Below are 15,432 nucleotides of genomic sequence, written 5' to 3' on the forward strand. Positions count from 1 at the left end.
GAGAGCACTCAATGTTTCAAGTCAATAAAAAGCACTGACTCTGCTGGCCCAACTGATCTGGAAGGGGGACCATCACTGCTCTCCTGAATATGTGAAAACCAAGGCAAGACTGGGGTGATTCTCTGGATCTCTGCATAGGACAGATCCCTCTGCAGGAATGCTCTCATGTCACCATGTAGGCAGCAGCTTTGGGGAGAGTGATGAAGCAAGAAGGGCATGAACCTGAAATACAGGTTTAAAGTGAAGCTGAAGGCAAAATAAGAAACAAATGTGGGTGGAGACCAGTCCTGTGTAGAGAAAACAAATGAGAGTTAACTAAAGACATTTTAAATCAGGTGATAAACACAAGAGCAAACCCACTTTTCCAACACAAAACAGTGGCACTACCCTTGGAGAGCTGTGGTGGTGCAATGCTTTATGAAACTGCACACCCAACTATCCAATTCCATTCTCTTTATTTTGTCTTGGCACTATCTACACAAATGGAAAACAACTGCAAAAACAGATACATGCACTTGGGTTTTACTGCCTTCCAAAACACGACTGGATTGGAAACAATGGTTCCAACACATTCATCTTCTTTCAGACTGTGGTTTCATGGAAAGGTGGTTGTTTCTTGAGCTTTTAATTAGCATATCATTTGTATGCTAGCCAAGAGAATTCCCAAAGGCTTTTTCCCATACTGCTCCTGTCAGCCTTTTTTACAGAAGAGTGCCCATCTGAAGGCTACTTCCAAAATGCATCTGTAAAACTTAGATTTGAATACTCTTCATTCATAAAACAGATGGAAAAGTGAGGAGTAAGGAGGAGAAAAATGTACAGAAAGAATGCAGACCTGTACAAAAATCATTAGGATGAAAACCAGAGATTGCTTGATTCTCCATTCCCCATATAGAAATATTAAAATTAATGTTCTTTGGACTGCGTGTCACATTCAATTCCTAAAACAGAATATTAGCTATTATGTTTCTGTGCTTAAAGTCATTTTCCCACTGCTTTTTGTTGACTGCTTGCACTATTTAACTTTAAAGAGTCCAAGAGGCTTCTGATTGTTTCACTTCCTATTCCTTTCATCCTATTCTTCATCTTGCTGGAATTATTTTTTCCAAATGGTATCAGTAAAGCTGCCAGTCCCCAAGGTTCTTTATTGATCATTTGCTGAGTGTTATCTTCCTTCTGTAAAATCCAGGCACTTTCTCTGGCCATAGCTATAAATTTCTCCAGCTGTGGCTGATTAACATTCTTGCTGATATTAAGGTCTTGTTCAAAGGGATTCCAGATATAAAGAGGAGACGACTCAGGCTTATTTACTTCCTTTCCCTGCAGACAGCATAAAGAAAAAGCCAAAGTTGCATATGTACATTATAGGCTGAGCAAATAACAAACCCTTGAGCTATTACATTAGAATTAAAAGTGTTCTGACTTATTGGAGAACATTTTACAAAACACCCAGTCATTATTAATCAAGTTAATTTTCTTGTCAACTTGACTGCATTATTCCTGTTCTCTGAACCCTCTCAGTGGTGGTTTTCTTTGCCACATTCAACTTAGATATTCTTCAAGGTAAAGAACACACAACTACAGGCTAACCTATCTTTCTGGCCATTCTCCCATTTGCTGTCCAACAAACCTCAGACCTCACTACTGCAACCTCCTACTCTTAATTCCACTTGTGTATGGGCAGCATCAGGGTGTCATATTAACCTGCACAGCTCACTTTGATAAAACACTGCATGCACTTAAACTGTTCAAACCATTCCTCCCACACTGTTCACAGACATCACAGTGCTGGTGTAAGTGGACAAGATTGCTTTGTTAGCTGAAATTCCTCCCAATTTGGTCTGCTTTTAAGCACAGAGCTATTCAGGTCATGGTCCCCTGTTAGGCACCTGGTATAGTACAACACAAATAGCTGACAACTATGTAGTTTGTTATTTAAATGCACTTCCAGCTCAGTGCTTATCAGTGTTTCTTAGCTGCCTGGTTCTCTCTATAGCAGAACCTCTGCCCAAGCTCTAGCAGGAATCCACCAGCTCCTGCTGGTCAGGAAGTGTCTGTGTACACCTTACATACACTTGCCCCAGGGCCAAGAGCACTGCCAGAGGAAGAGCAGCAGCCCAGATACCTCCCCTGACTAGCTCAGGCTCCAAATGTGTTTTCGCTTGGCTTTTTCAGGTTTAACAGCAAACTGAAGTTCTCCACCTAAATAAATCAGTTTCTAGGATGGATCTGCAAAAAGGGCTCTTTAGACAGTGATCCACAATGCCCAATTAGGAAAGAACAAATGAGCATCCACACAGCAACTGGCACTGGAACCCCACTCTGGAAGCAGCCCAGCAGGAACAGGAGTGAGTTATGGAGGTTACATTTCCATGTATTCCCATTATACCTGCATGCACACACAGACCAATAGGATGACTAAAACATACAAAGCAAACTGAAGTGCTAGCACAGAGTTACCATGCTATGGCATGCCTACTGAGCTGCAGCACAGTTACTGCAGGCTGATACAAACTGCAGTAGAAAACTGCAGTGTCAAAAGCATACCCAAAACTCAGCTGTAAGTTTTAATGTAGGCTCTGCTTGGGTCTGGACTCCCAACTTCAAATGTGAATTTTGTCAGCTCACAGGGTTTGTCACAGACTTTTGCTATGACAGACATCCTGACATTTTAAAAGTTTTCCTCCCACAGAAGCAAAAGATCTTTGACTTTTTTAAAACTGCCACTTTTATTACAGGGCTTTTCACTAAAATCACACAAGCTTTGCATCAGTTTCTGCTTTCCAGCATATGCAAGCAATGACACTGTAAATGTTCTTAATGGTATTGTAAGTTACTGGGCTCCAAGAGGAAAACACTCCTCCTTCACAGAAAGAACTCTGTTTCCATATAAATGTTTTTTTATATATAATTAAAGACGATAGAAATTGTTGCATAGCATATGCAGTTTGTCAAATGGCAGACAGAGAGATTCAGTTGCTAATGATGAGCAATTAAAATTCATTTACCTTTCGAAGATTTATGGAATTCTTTCTGAAGTCAAAGTTTCCAAAATATTCAAAAAACTCACTCAACAATACATCTAAGGAGAAAGAAAAACAAGAGCCATCAGTAACATTAAAGAAAAGTTTGTTTTCAATATGGTCATAAAATAAACAAAGTTATGATGATCTACCTACCAAGTGTTTCTGTGTTTTTTGTAGGTTTAATCTTCCTTAAATCACTAACAAATGAGCAATCATATCCTCCAATTATATGCTTGTCTTTTTCACCTGAAAGAAAAATTGTGGGTATATTTTAAAGTAATAAACATTTAAATGCCATTGTATTTATAAAATTCAGATAACAAGCTGAAAGCAATGCTACCATACTACACAAATCAAATTAGGAATTCACAAGTGAACTTGAAGGTTAAGATTCAAATTAAGTGGTAAAAGATTTAAAAGAAAAAAGTCCATAGATGGGCAAAGGAAAAGCATCATGAGCAAATGGCACACTTTTAAAATCCTACAGGACTAAGATAAATGACATCTTTGTATCTCTGAAACTTCTTGTAAGTAACAAGCAGAGTATCTCTGCACAGAGGGCTGTATTACACACTTAACAGCACAACTCTCTGAGGGTACTACCTACATGAGGGTTTAAAAACAGATCAGCCCCAGAGCGTTCACTGTCTTCCTCTGAAAAACTTCACAGAATTAGGAACACTTGTAAATACCAGAACACATGTTTTATGTACAAACATTTCCACAGAATTCTGATGGAAATGTTTAGAATTATCTTAAAGTAACGGAACACAGACCTTTTCATCCAAGCACTCAAAGCTTCCAATAAATCATGTCAATAAGCAGAACACATGAGTAAGGAATCAAGAACTTGAGGTGTCATTCTCAATGCTTTTATACAATTCACTGAAGATAACACGCCCTGAGTGCTGTGTAAGAAACCTCGAGAACAGCTTGTTTGTGGAGATACAAAAATTATTTGCAAGGGGCCTGAACAGTCTCAAGGATATTACAAATTGGGAGAAAACACAGCCTTCTTTTAAGCATTTGGTAGCTATAAAACAATACTCATCATATCATCATATTTTGTGCAGCTAAGTCTGCATAAAATCCTTAACTCCAGAAACGTTCAAGTTCATACAAGTCTTCTAAATAACAAAATTAAAAAAAAAATTCAGCATAGGAGCACTGAACAAAGAAATTACATTTAATTATCTAAGGGACAGAATAAGCCTAACCCCTCTAAATAGAATTAGTATTGTATTGAAAAGGGATTTATTTTGCCTTTAAAGATGCACTATTTTCACTAAAAAAACCCAGGTAAAACTTGTGTATTCCTTCAAACTTAAAACACAAATAATATTCATTAGTATTCAAGAGCATAAAGAAATTGCTTGGGTTTGTTTTTCACTTTAGACAAAACAAATGTGCAATAAACAATAAACTGCAATAAACACAAACAGCTGTGCTTACCTGCCAGTTCTTTGAGCTGGTCTAGTGTTGGAATGATAGGTGGCGATCTCCTCTGCAGAAAAAACATGACCATCATGGTCAGGGAGAAGTTTGTGATCCAGGTGCCAGGAGCACTGTTGGTGAGCCCATGGACACGGGCCCAGCACCGGATGGTGAACACCAAGGCTCGCACACGGGAATCGAGGCAGCCATAGATGTACAGCAGCTCTGAACTCCTTATTGCAATGCTGCAGAGCAAATGGGAAGACATGTAAATGATGAGAAAATTATAAAGTATCAGGTGCAGTATTCATTGTTCATTATAAGAGAAAGACGCTTTCATTAAAAAAAAAGTAACATTTATACATTTTAAAAAATAGAAGAGAATCGTAGAATAGTAGAATGGTTTGGCTAGGAATGCCTGGAATTATCAGGATTAAATTCCTGGTAATTTTTCATAGCAAGAATTATAAGTTCTGGATAAGTAATAGGTATTTGCACTGTTTCCTGTTTCCTCAATCCACATCTCAGTGGGAGGAAAATAAACCCAAAATAAAGAAAACACCATCAAGTAATGTGGAGTCAAACTATGCAGAACTGAGGCAAAAAAACATTATTCAGCCACAATTACCTCTGCTAAGTTAGATAATATCTCTATCCTAACATATAATAAAATACAACCAGAACTTCTTTTACTGCTTTTATCTAAAAGATAGTAAAATGCTGCACTGAAAAATAATCTAAGTGCAGAGACACAATGAAATCCACAAAACAAGTCAGTTTGGTAATTTTCAAATGACTAGTTGAGCTGAAAAAAAACAACTAATCTGGAAGGATAAAGGTTTTCAGATGGATCAGTTTTTGATCTCCTTTATCACACTGTTACACAACCATTCATGTATTGTATGAATGGAAGGGCAAGAAAAGGTAGAAAAAAAATGGAAGTACGGTATGAGAGTAAAACTGACTTTGCTTCAGTTTTAGCCTGAGGTGCTAAAAAAGATGTTCTAAAAATTCATCATATCCTTTTGAGGACATTTACTAGGTCAAAATTTTGTAACATGGACTTTTTAAACTTCAGCTGTGAGATGCTTTAGGGTGTCCAGAGAGCTGTGTTTCTAGTAAAAATTATAACAAGACAAAACGTGCAGTCCCAAGCAGCCAAACTATCAGCAGTGATTTACAAGGAAGCTTGTACAGAACTACATGCTGACTTTCACTGTGGCTGCATATAGAGAAGTAATTTCATTGTAAGAATCTTGTTCAGTATTGTCTTAATAACTCCTGCATATTCTGAAACAGAGCTTTGGGTAATTCAGTAGTGTACCTGATCTGATTGTATCTGATGCAGAGAAGTCACAAAACTGCACTAAAACTTGTATCACAGAAACATAAAATAGAATCTGAGTTGGAAGGGACCCACAAGGATCATTAAAGTCCAACTCCTGGTCCTGTACAGGACAGCCGCAGGAGTCACACCCTGTGCTGAGAGCATTGTCAAAAAGCTTCTTCAACTCTGTCAGGCTTGGTGCTGTGACCACTTCCCTGGAGAGCCTGTTCCAGGGCTCAAACCTTTTCCTGATATCCAACCTGCATCTCTCAGACACAACTTCAGGCCATTCCCTTGGGTCGTGTCACTTTTATCCTGAAGAATAATCACTCATATTTTTATATTCCCCAAAACAATGCAAAGGGTCAGTAACTCATTTTGGGCAATGTACCCGCATGCCAGAGCTGTTTATTGAGTGAGGGGGTGTTTCTGACTGTAACCCGGGACAGCAGAAACCCAAAGGGGCGGCGCGGCCATTCCCGCGTCCCCGGGGGCTCTGAGGGGATTCCTGGGCAGCCGGCGCCCCCTAGCGGGCAGTGCTGCGAGCGGCCCCGGGAACGCCGCGGGCTCCCCTTCCCTCCGGGAATTCCCTTGGCGTCCGGGCATCTTCCCAGCAAACAGGGGTACGCAGGCCTTAAGAAGAAGGAAAGGATACCAAAATAACTAGAAGCAAAATCCCTAAAAATTAACATTCTGGAACTGCTTAATCTGAAAAGCAATCAAGAAAGGCTGTGCAGATGCCATGGGGAAGTAATGACTAATGAATACTGATGGCCTTCTTTCCTGTTTTATAAGCCAAACTTCTTTCACAGACTGGTTTTTGAGGCTTCAGCTTCAACCAGCAAGTATTTCCTATGCTGGAGAAATACAACTTAAGGACATTAAACTCTAACCTCTAGAAGTCAAAAAATATCCTTTTTACTTTCAGAACCAACATTCACATTTGTTAGGAACATAGAAAAGAGAAAACAGTTGACATAACAGGTTTTCAGAACACTTTAAGCACATCAGAATTCTCTGCAAACTTTTTAAAACCAGGTCTCACCTGTTGCTCACTGACAGATCACACTGGAATCCTGTTGGCTGATGGGAAAACTTCACCAGAGGGCAGCGGGCATTGAGGATCTTCTGTACATTCGCACACCCAGGACCAAAATTGTCAAGGCAGTCACCAATCACAGAGAGAATCCTCTGAGTTGCTAATCTTTCTGATGGTAATCTTTTCATCTGATACTCCATTTCAAAGGGACCTTTTTTCTAACACAGAATTTTAAAAGCAAGCTGTTAGCTCTCAAACAAGAGACACTTAAAAATACTTCTGAAAGACCACCGCAATTTGCAAAGGAGTTTGTACAACTAGAACTGAAAGACAAGAATTATTCAAAGCAGTCCACAGAACTTAAAATAGGTAAAAACATTACTGCTCTATCTTTTATATTCTTTTCTGGTGATTCAATTTTTCCAGCTAATAGTGATCAACTTACTATAAATCTACATGTTCAAACAGAAGTGTAATAGTACTACATCTCACTACTGGCTAAAAAAGGTAATTCTGGAATTACCAGGAGAGCATAAATGCTTTGACTGCCAAGAGGAGCATACCATTACAGAAGGGCAATACAACCAAACTACCAATAATTTCAAACTATCAGTAATTCCATGTCAAATCCTCAAAGAACGATGCATTATTAGTAAATTAATGTAAGAAAAAATGTCTTTTTCATTTTAAAGAGTTAAAAAATTTAGCATGCAAATTACTTAAATAATTCAAAATTAAGATACGATTATGGAAGACTTAAAAAAAATTACTTCATGTCATTATATAGCTTCCCTGAAAGACAAAAATATTGTGAAGATATATTCTAACATCAGAAATTAACTTCTCTGTAGGTCTTTGTATTTTGATTTGCCCTGTTTGTAGTTTTTACCTCAATAAAATACCTGTGAAATCTCTGTTTTCTTTATAGTCTTGTGTTTTTAAGATATCTCAGCTAGTTTTATTTGCTAATCCTAGACTTGACACTGACTTATCCTCCCCCTTGGAACATGTCATGGGTGAATGCATACTGTACAAATAAAATTACAGTGATGTAACAGTAACTGAGATACCGAGTGCATTACTTTTGTTGCCCACAAACCAGTGACCTCAGACAGGTGAAACAATTCAGAAGTTATGGACCTTGCAACCTTTCCCATAAGGTCAGGTCAGGGGCTGAATTTCTGAGTCTCTCTGGCCATCACTGAGGTGACTGTTGCCGAGGGGAGTGGCTCTCCAGTCAGCTCCATGTGAGGTGGAACATGCCAGGGCAGCAGTCCCTAATCCCATCTGGCTGTGAGGCTGATGCTACACAGGGCTGCTCTAAGTGAAAGAAGCCTGTAACCATCAACATCGAGGCAGTTAACAGGAAAGATAAAGATGGGTACTCAGCTGACCTGTACGTGGGCAGTGTTTACATATTTGTGACAAAAACCACAATGGGCCTTTCCAGACAGCACCTCACTATTTCTCAAAAACTGAATGAAGACTCTTTTATAAAGTAGATATTCTTAGCAATTAAATGAACCTTCATATACTTATATACCTTCATGTAACTTTGGTGCTAGCTAGGGGCTATGAAGTACTGATAGACTTACCCCAACCCTGTGGTTCTTCCCCAATTCTTATCATGTAGATGGAAACAGCAAATATGAAACTATTATTAAGAGTAAACAGTTACTTTTTGGTAAACTGATACAGTAACGTAAGCAAGAAGCACAACAGTTTAATAAAAACTGCAACTCTAAAGTATCACAGAGCCCTGTTTACAGTCATTCCCTAATCTCCCAAACTGCCCAGGGGTTAAAAATGCCTAATCTGTGGTCTAGCATCCACTCTTGGTAAAGAAAGTCCCCACTTCTACCCCTTTTCTTAAATTGCAATTAATAATAAGTTTGCCATAAGGCTCAAAACCAGTTATTTAATGTAAATAGGTGCTGAAATGCCTGATACTCCCAGTTCCTGGCACCTCCTGAAAGGCTACAGAAGTGCAGAAATCAGAACACACCTTTTCCACTGCTGCTAAATCACCTTGTAAATAAAGCTACGTCCCCTTTGTCTCCCCAGAGTAATAAGTCTCTCAGCTATTCACAGGTAATCACAGCTGCTCACTCAGCATCAAATACTCTACATTTCACAACAGAACTTCTATCTCCACAGAGAATACATAGCAAAGAAAACAGCTAGTTACCAAACATGCTTTGAAAATAGACATTTTATACTTAAAAGTTATTCCTTCAAAATTTAACAGGCAACTTCACTGGTTAAGCATAAAGATTTTAACATTTCACACACACAACAACCCTTCTCTTCAGCTGATATATTTGCTTTCATTGTGATTTATTGCTGCAGTAATATTAAAAACTATATACATTTGAAGGATTATTTCTTTAGAAGTAACTGACACAGCAATATACAAATTGTACAGAAAAGCTGAGAGAATTTTCAATCTTCAAAAGTTTAAGCCCATTGTCTTCTAAGGAAAAACTGAAAAGACAATGGGCCTAAACTTTTTTCCTAAACTTCAACAGTTTTTCCCAACAGCTTTTCCCAAACTATCTGTCAGCACACAAGTAAAAAGAAAAGTTTTCACAAGAATCACTTGATTATTTATTCAGGATCTGTGACCTGTAAGCATTCACCATGACTATCCCACATCCTGAGCTCTCACACCTGCATACACTCAATATGTGCCTACAGATATATACACAGCCCAGTACATAATCCAGTAACTTTCCTGGAGCAAAAAGCCATTTCTTTAAGGTAAGGAAAAGAACGTGACAATCCTGCCAAAATACAGATGTGCACATGCACAAACTTACTTTGCTTTAGGACAGGGGGGACCCTAAAAAACAAAGCCAAGCTTTAACAGAGCATGGCTGAAGCACGGAAGCTACAGAGAAGAAAATATGACAATAGAATGGGAAAGTCTGATTCTGCTGAAACAATTTTGGAGGATGAGGATTTTCTTCATAGTGAAATTCACCCTAACAGTGCAAAGTTTTGTAAACACCAAATAATTTTCTTTCTATTGCAAAGAACATCTCGTCCACGTCACAATCAGTTTTTGAAAGCCTTCAGATCGAAACATTCAAATAAACTTGTCACACTCTATAGTATGAACCCATTTAAAATTTAAATAAAAATAAACTGATTCCTGTGTGTGAAACAGCAAATGAGCTGCTCTGTTGAAGAAATCCAACAAACTGAAGAGGCACAGCACAATCTCACCATTTTTGTGGCATGCTTTCCTGTGTCACGGAAGTCCAGGAACATGTCCACATCAGATCCCAGTTTGCCAAAGGTGTTGACTGAAGAGCCAAATGGCTTCACTGTGCTGTCAGGGAAATAGGCACGTGCAAAATCCCGAACCAAGGAGCAGGCCAGAAATCGCAGCCTGATGTTTTCCTCTGTCAGCTGATACTCATCCAGTAGAATGTACATCTGACTGCTTATCTAGTTCAGAAAATAAACACCATAAAAATACAATGACCCATCTTCTATTAACATATATTTTCCTCTATTTAATATCAATGCAATTAGAAGCTTATTTTTCAAAACTTCAAAAAGGTTTCTTTCATACAGAAAACTTATTTTCATAATTAAAATGAACAATTTCATTTATTTACTTCAGTGTAGGAGAACTCTTCACATAAAATGCTAATATGTTACCATTTTAATAAAAATAAATAGCTTTATAAGTTTCACATGACCACTTGCAAATCTGAAATGAACATGCCTTATTTTTAATTAAGAGAGATCTAGAAACCTCTACTTACACTGTCTGCAAGGCAAAGCTTTTCAATAAGGTTTTTCACTGGAATGTGACTCTGAGGAGAGAGGTGAAGTGGTGTCTCTTCAAGGTGTTGACTCACTGGGTTTTTCAGTGTGAAAGTAAAAAGTCTTGATTTAAATGGGACAACATGATGCTCTGAAGCACTTGGGATCCCAACAGCATCCTGCAACGAGGCTATACTGCTCTTTTCTGAAAACTCTATTAAAGCACTGATGCCCTAAAACATTAAGAACGGAAATACAGGGTGAGATAAATGCATACAATGCTTGAACTCATTGTACTGATATTGCTCAGATGCTCCTGGGGCTCCTGAGACAGATTAATATGACAGCCCTGAAGGCAAATCCTAGGTTCCATATCTCAAAACATTTTAGATGCTTTTCCACAACAGATTAAAAGTATTTAAGATGTGCTATTCTTGGAAACAAGAATAAAAGGTCAGAACTATATTCATCTTCACAACTGAAATACTCAAGAAACACATAAAAAAAGAGCTGCCTCTATTGTCAGAACAATGAATGGTGCTATGTGAAAGTTTCAAAGATTTAGTGCAAAACAGGTTGCTGGCTATTCCTTAGAGGTGTTGCTTAGCTGACTTATGAATAAAAATCAACTGCTCAGCAACTTGTGAACATTAGCACAGATAAATACAGATTTAATACACTAAGTGTATATAATTTGGTAACTTAATGAGGCCTTAACCAAATTTTCTTTCTGGTATTTCTTTTCATCTAAGTCTAGATTTTAGTTGACATCATTAATTACTTACACGATTTTCAAAAAAGAAATGACTCTTAACATTCCCATGACTGGATAAGTACTGCAATAATTTTTTTTCATTAAGTCTTGATGGGCACTTAATTAAAACAGTCCGTTCAGCTTGATCCAGTCGTTCTGCTTGGACTTCAGCAAATGTTTTCTTTCTGGTACTGACTTCAGCATCTGTGAGAAGAAACAAGCATCAAGGCTTTTCCAAGTAAACAGAAAGATGTGTGGCTAGTTTTAGTTCACCTAATCCTTTCCTAGGGATTGAACAACTGAACAAAGGTTTGTCCTGACTCTACAAGATCATGACAGCAAAAATTAAAAGAATGAAGAATGAATGAAAGAAATATAATGCATACATTTGTAATAACAAGGAGTAGGAAAGGTAGGAAGAAAACAAAACTGACTTCCTTTGGTGCACAGGAAGCTTCATAATACAAGGAATTCTTTTTTCTTTAATTTGCTACTCACCATAAAAAACTTAGCACACCCATAAGAGATAGGAAATGCCAGCTAGGCAGTGAGGCAGGGCTAGACCTTTGGCAAGCTTCACTGAAATGAGAGTCTCTCTTAACTACCACAAAACCAGCACTTTGGAACAATTCAACACTTGCTATTTTTACAACTCAGCACCTTCCTTTACGGTAAACGCCCACTCAAAATTTTCACTTAATAATACACTTTCATCTACTACAATAAACCCACAGAGCAGTCATATCTCATCAGGCTACTGGCAATCTGTACTGCTGCTAACAGCCTCCAGAATTCTCATGGAATTGAGACATGCTGAACATCCAGAAACATGGAACTTTTTTCCTCTTTGCATACAAAGGGGCCATCTCCCAAATCTGACATCATGATCACTTCCCTGCATAGCTTTCAAACTAATCCTCTGACCACATCACATCAGCAGAGTCCATGAAGATGTTGCCTGTTAATATTTCCCTTTTGTCTTTTGGATTGGGAAGCTGGGGAGTATTTCCCAGCAGCTACCATGTGCCACAGGGATATTCAGGAGAGAGCACTTTATTCAGCTTTTGGTTTTGAAGAACCCAGGGGATATTGTGGCCTCAAGAAAACCTTTAAGTATCATTACATCATAGTTGTTAGTATTACTTGATAGTATTTATTTTTTAAAAATCTTTAATTTTATAGCATTACTGAGCTCTCAGTATTATTTACTCTTGTAAATAATAACCACAACAGCTCTTTCCACAGCCAAGTTTTATGCTAGCATTTTTTATCAGAAAACTAAGGAAACACTTTATGAAGATGATAAATATCACAGTTTCCATGGAAACTGACAAGGATGAAGTGACCAAGATTGCAAAAAAGACAAGTCCCATGGACGGATGACATGGACCTGCATTAGGCCAGAATGGCTGTGATTTTTGCCTGATTTACTACCTGTAAATGCATATACGTGGCTGTGCATACTTAGCCACTACAGAGATGTGATCTCACAACTTTTGGCTCTGCTGTCCTTTGCACAGTCTGAGCACGGCACTGATGCACAGCAGCAACAGACACCCCTCACTAGTTCTCGGCTTGTACTAAAAACACTAAAGTGCCAGTCACACGTTTCCCATGCCCTTTGAGGGGTGTCTCGGGATGAGCCCTGTCACTCGATTCACCTCTAGCCGCTATGTACATTTAACAACCCGCGTCCCGGTCACTGACAGCGGACTCCGGCCCCCAGGGCTGCAGCCCCGGACGGCACAGGCCGACCTCACCGCCCGGCCGGGCTGCCCGGGCCCTGCGGGGCTCCTCACGCCCAGGACGCGGCGATGCCGGCGGGGCCGAGCGGGTCAGGCGGCCGCTCCCCTCCCCACGCCCCCGGGCACAGCCGGCTGTGCGGCACCGCGGCGAACGCAGCGAGGCCCGGCGAGCCGTCCCTACCTTCCCCCGGCTCCTCGGCAGCCGGCTGCGCGGCGGCACCGGAGCGGCCGAGCCGGGCGTGCCCGCGGGAGCCGGGCCCGGGGAGGCGCAGGCGGCCCCGCAGCAGCGCCATGGCCGGGCCTCCCGCGCGGAACGCCATGGCCGGCTCGGCCGCGCCGCTCTGCGCAGGCGCCGGGTTCCACGGCGGCCGGCGGGGCTCAGCCCGCTCCGTGCGCGCGGGAAGGGCTGCGGGTGCCCGGGGCGTTTGGGCGCTCCGGTGGGAGGGAGCGAAGCTGAGCGGGCAGCCCAGGGTGCGGGCAGTGCCTGCGGCGGGCAGGCGGGACAAACAGCTGCCAGCACTGCCCTGGGGCCAGGAGGGCCAACCCTGTCCTGGGGGGCATCAGGCACAGCACGGCCAGCAGGGCAAGGGAGGGATTGTCCTGCTCTGCTCTGCTCTGCTCTGGGGCAGCCTCACCTTGAGGCCTGTGTGCAGTTTTGGGCACCACAGTGTAAGAAGGATATAAAGCTTTTAGTGAGCATCCAAAGGAGGGCAACGAAGAGGATGAAGGGATTTGAGGGGAAGACTTAAAAAGAGCAGTTGAGGTCACTTTGCCTGGTTGTCTCAGCCTAGAGGAGATGGAGGCGAGACCTCATAGAAGTTAACAGCTTCCTCATGAGAAGAGGAAGGGTGGGCACTGATGTCTGTGGTGTCTAGTGACAGAATCCGAGAGAATGGCCTGAAGTTGTGTCAGGAGAGCTTTGGGTTGATTCATAGGAAAAGATTCTTCACCCAGAGGGTGGTTGGGCACTGGAACAGGCTCTCCAGGGCAGTGGTCACAGCAGGAAGCCTGAGAGTTCAAAAACTTTTGGCCAATGCTTTCAGGCTCATGGTGTGATTCTTGGGGTTGTCCTGTGCAGAAGGCCAGGAGTTGGACTTCAATGATCCTTGTGGGTCCCTTTAATCTCAGCATATTCTGTGATTTTGTGAGGTTCCCAGGTCAGGCTTGAGGCGTGGGTGTTAGCAACTGCCTGCCCTGTGTGAGGAAGCACCAGCAGCCCAGGCCAGGGCTGGCTGTCAACCCCTGTGTGAGCCCTGCCAGCCAAGGGCAGGAGGGTGACAGTGGGCATGGGATGAACCTGAAGGGTGAGATGGCCAAGGTGGTGGGGGTCTAATGTAGGTTTTGGCAGACTGACTTAAAAAAGGGAAGTAAAACCTTTGGCCTGTATCAGCGATGTTGTCCAGTGGGGCTAGGGAAGTGTACTTGGCACTGGTGAGGCCACACCTTGAGTGTGCCTCAGTGTGTCCAGTTCTGGGCCCCTCAATTCAGGAAGAACATTGAGGTGCTGGAGTGAGTCCAGAGAAGGGCAACAGAGCTGAGAAAGAGTCTGGAGAATGAGTCATTTGAGGAATGGGTGAGGGAGCTGGGTTCTTTAGCTTGAATAAAAGGAGGTTGTAACCAGGTCGGGGCCAGCCTCTTCTCTCAGGTAACCAGTGACAGGACAAGAGGACATAGTCTTAAGATGGGCCAGGGTAGTTTTAGATTGGACATTAGGAAGAATTTCTTCACAGAAGGAGGGATTAGGCATTGTGATAGGCTGCCCAGGGAGATGGTGGAGTCACCATCTCTGGAGGTATTTAAGGAAAATCTGGACATGGCACTCAGTGCCGTGGTCTAGTCAATGTGGTAGTGCTTGGTTGGACTTGATGATCTCAGAGGTCTTTTCCAACCTAACTGATATTGTGATTCTGTTTGTCTGGTCCTGGCCAGGGCTGTGAATGCAGAGATACTGCAGTGAAGGCAGCCTGTGGGATCAGAGATGAGGTGGTTGGGGCAGAGAGCTGCAGGGCACCCAGCAAGCAGTCATTGGTCTGCAGCATGGTTCATCATGCATTTACTTAAGAAAATGTCATTTTCTTTGGTTTTTAAAAATATCTATGTAAAACTTGTGGGCACATCTGTAGTGTATGTTAGGGCACTTTGTGTGTTAGTAGGTCTTCAGTGCAGTACTGTATATATTTGTGGCAGCCTCCCAGTATGTCAGGGTCTGTAAGTAATTGCTATGACCAAATTATTTTGGTTTTGTATTCTAGGATGATCATTAAGACAGAGAGTAGATTGCTTTTAAAATAGAGCATTTCAATTTAGATCCTACTTATGCATGCCATGGA

At 41.3% G+C, this 15,432-nt stretch overlaps 1 protein-coding gene across 1 annotated transcript; it reads right to left on the reverse strand.

The window, feature by feature from the left end:
- Positions 1-438: 438 nt before the first annotated feature.
- MTPAP (mitochondrial poly(A) polymerase) lies at positions 439-13,440 on the reverse strand. The gene is made up of 9 exons (XM_059479323.1): positions 13,284-13,440; positions 11,389-11,561; positions 10,603-10,836; positions 10,055-10,279; positions 6,833-7,044; positions 4,479-4,705; positions 3,180-3,272; positions 3,009-3,082; positions 439-1,320 (listed from the first exon to the last, which is right to left on the reverse strand). Exons 1-9 carry the CDS (start codon positions 13,420-13,422, stop codon positions 982-984), a joined length of 1,716 nt encoding a protein of 571 aa, XP_059335306.1. The 5' UTR covers positions 13,423-13,440; the 3' UTR covers positions 439-981.
- Positions 13,441-15,432: the final 1,992 nt, after the last annotated feature.

The sequence above is a fragment of the Ammospiza nelsoni genome, chromosome 1 (genome assembly GCF_027579445.1).
Source record: "Ammospiza nelsoni isolate bAmmNel1 chromosome 1, bAmmNel1.pri, whole genome shotgun sequence".
NCBI lineage: Eukaryota > Metazoa > Chordata > Aves > Passeriformes > Passerellidae > Ammospiza > Ammospiza nelsoni.

What these genes read in the sequence shown, in the direction of transcription:
- MTPAP (XM_059479323.1), bottom strand. Translation starts at nt 13,422, where the DNA reads ATGGCGTTCCGCGCGGGAGGCCCGGCCATGGCGCTGCTGCGGGGCCGC. An exon ending in TGCCGAGGAGCCGGGGGAAG is followed by an intron (nt 11,562 to 13,283) that starts GTAGGGACGGCT and finishes TTCTTCTCACAG; the next exon opens with ATGCTGAAGTCAGTACCAGA. An exon ending in GATCTGTCAGTGAGCAACAG is followed by an intron (nt 4,706 to 6,832) that starts GTGAGACCTGGT and finishes TTTGCTCTGCAG; the next exon opens with CATTGCAATAAGGAGTTCAG.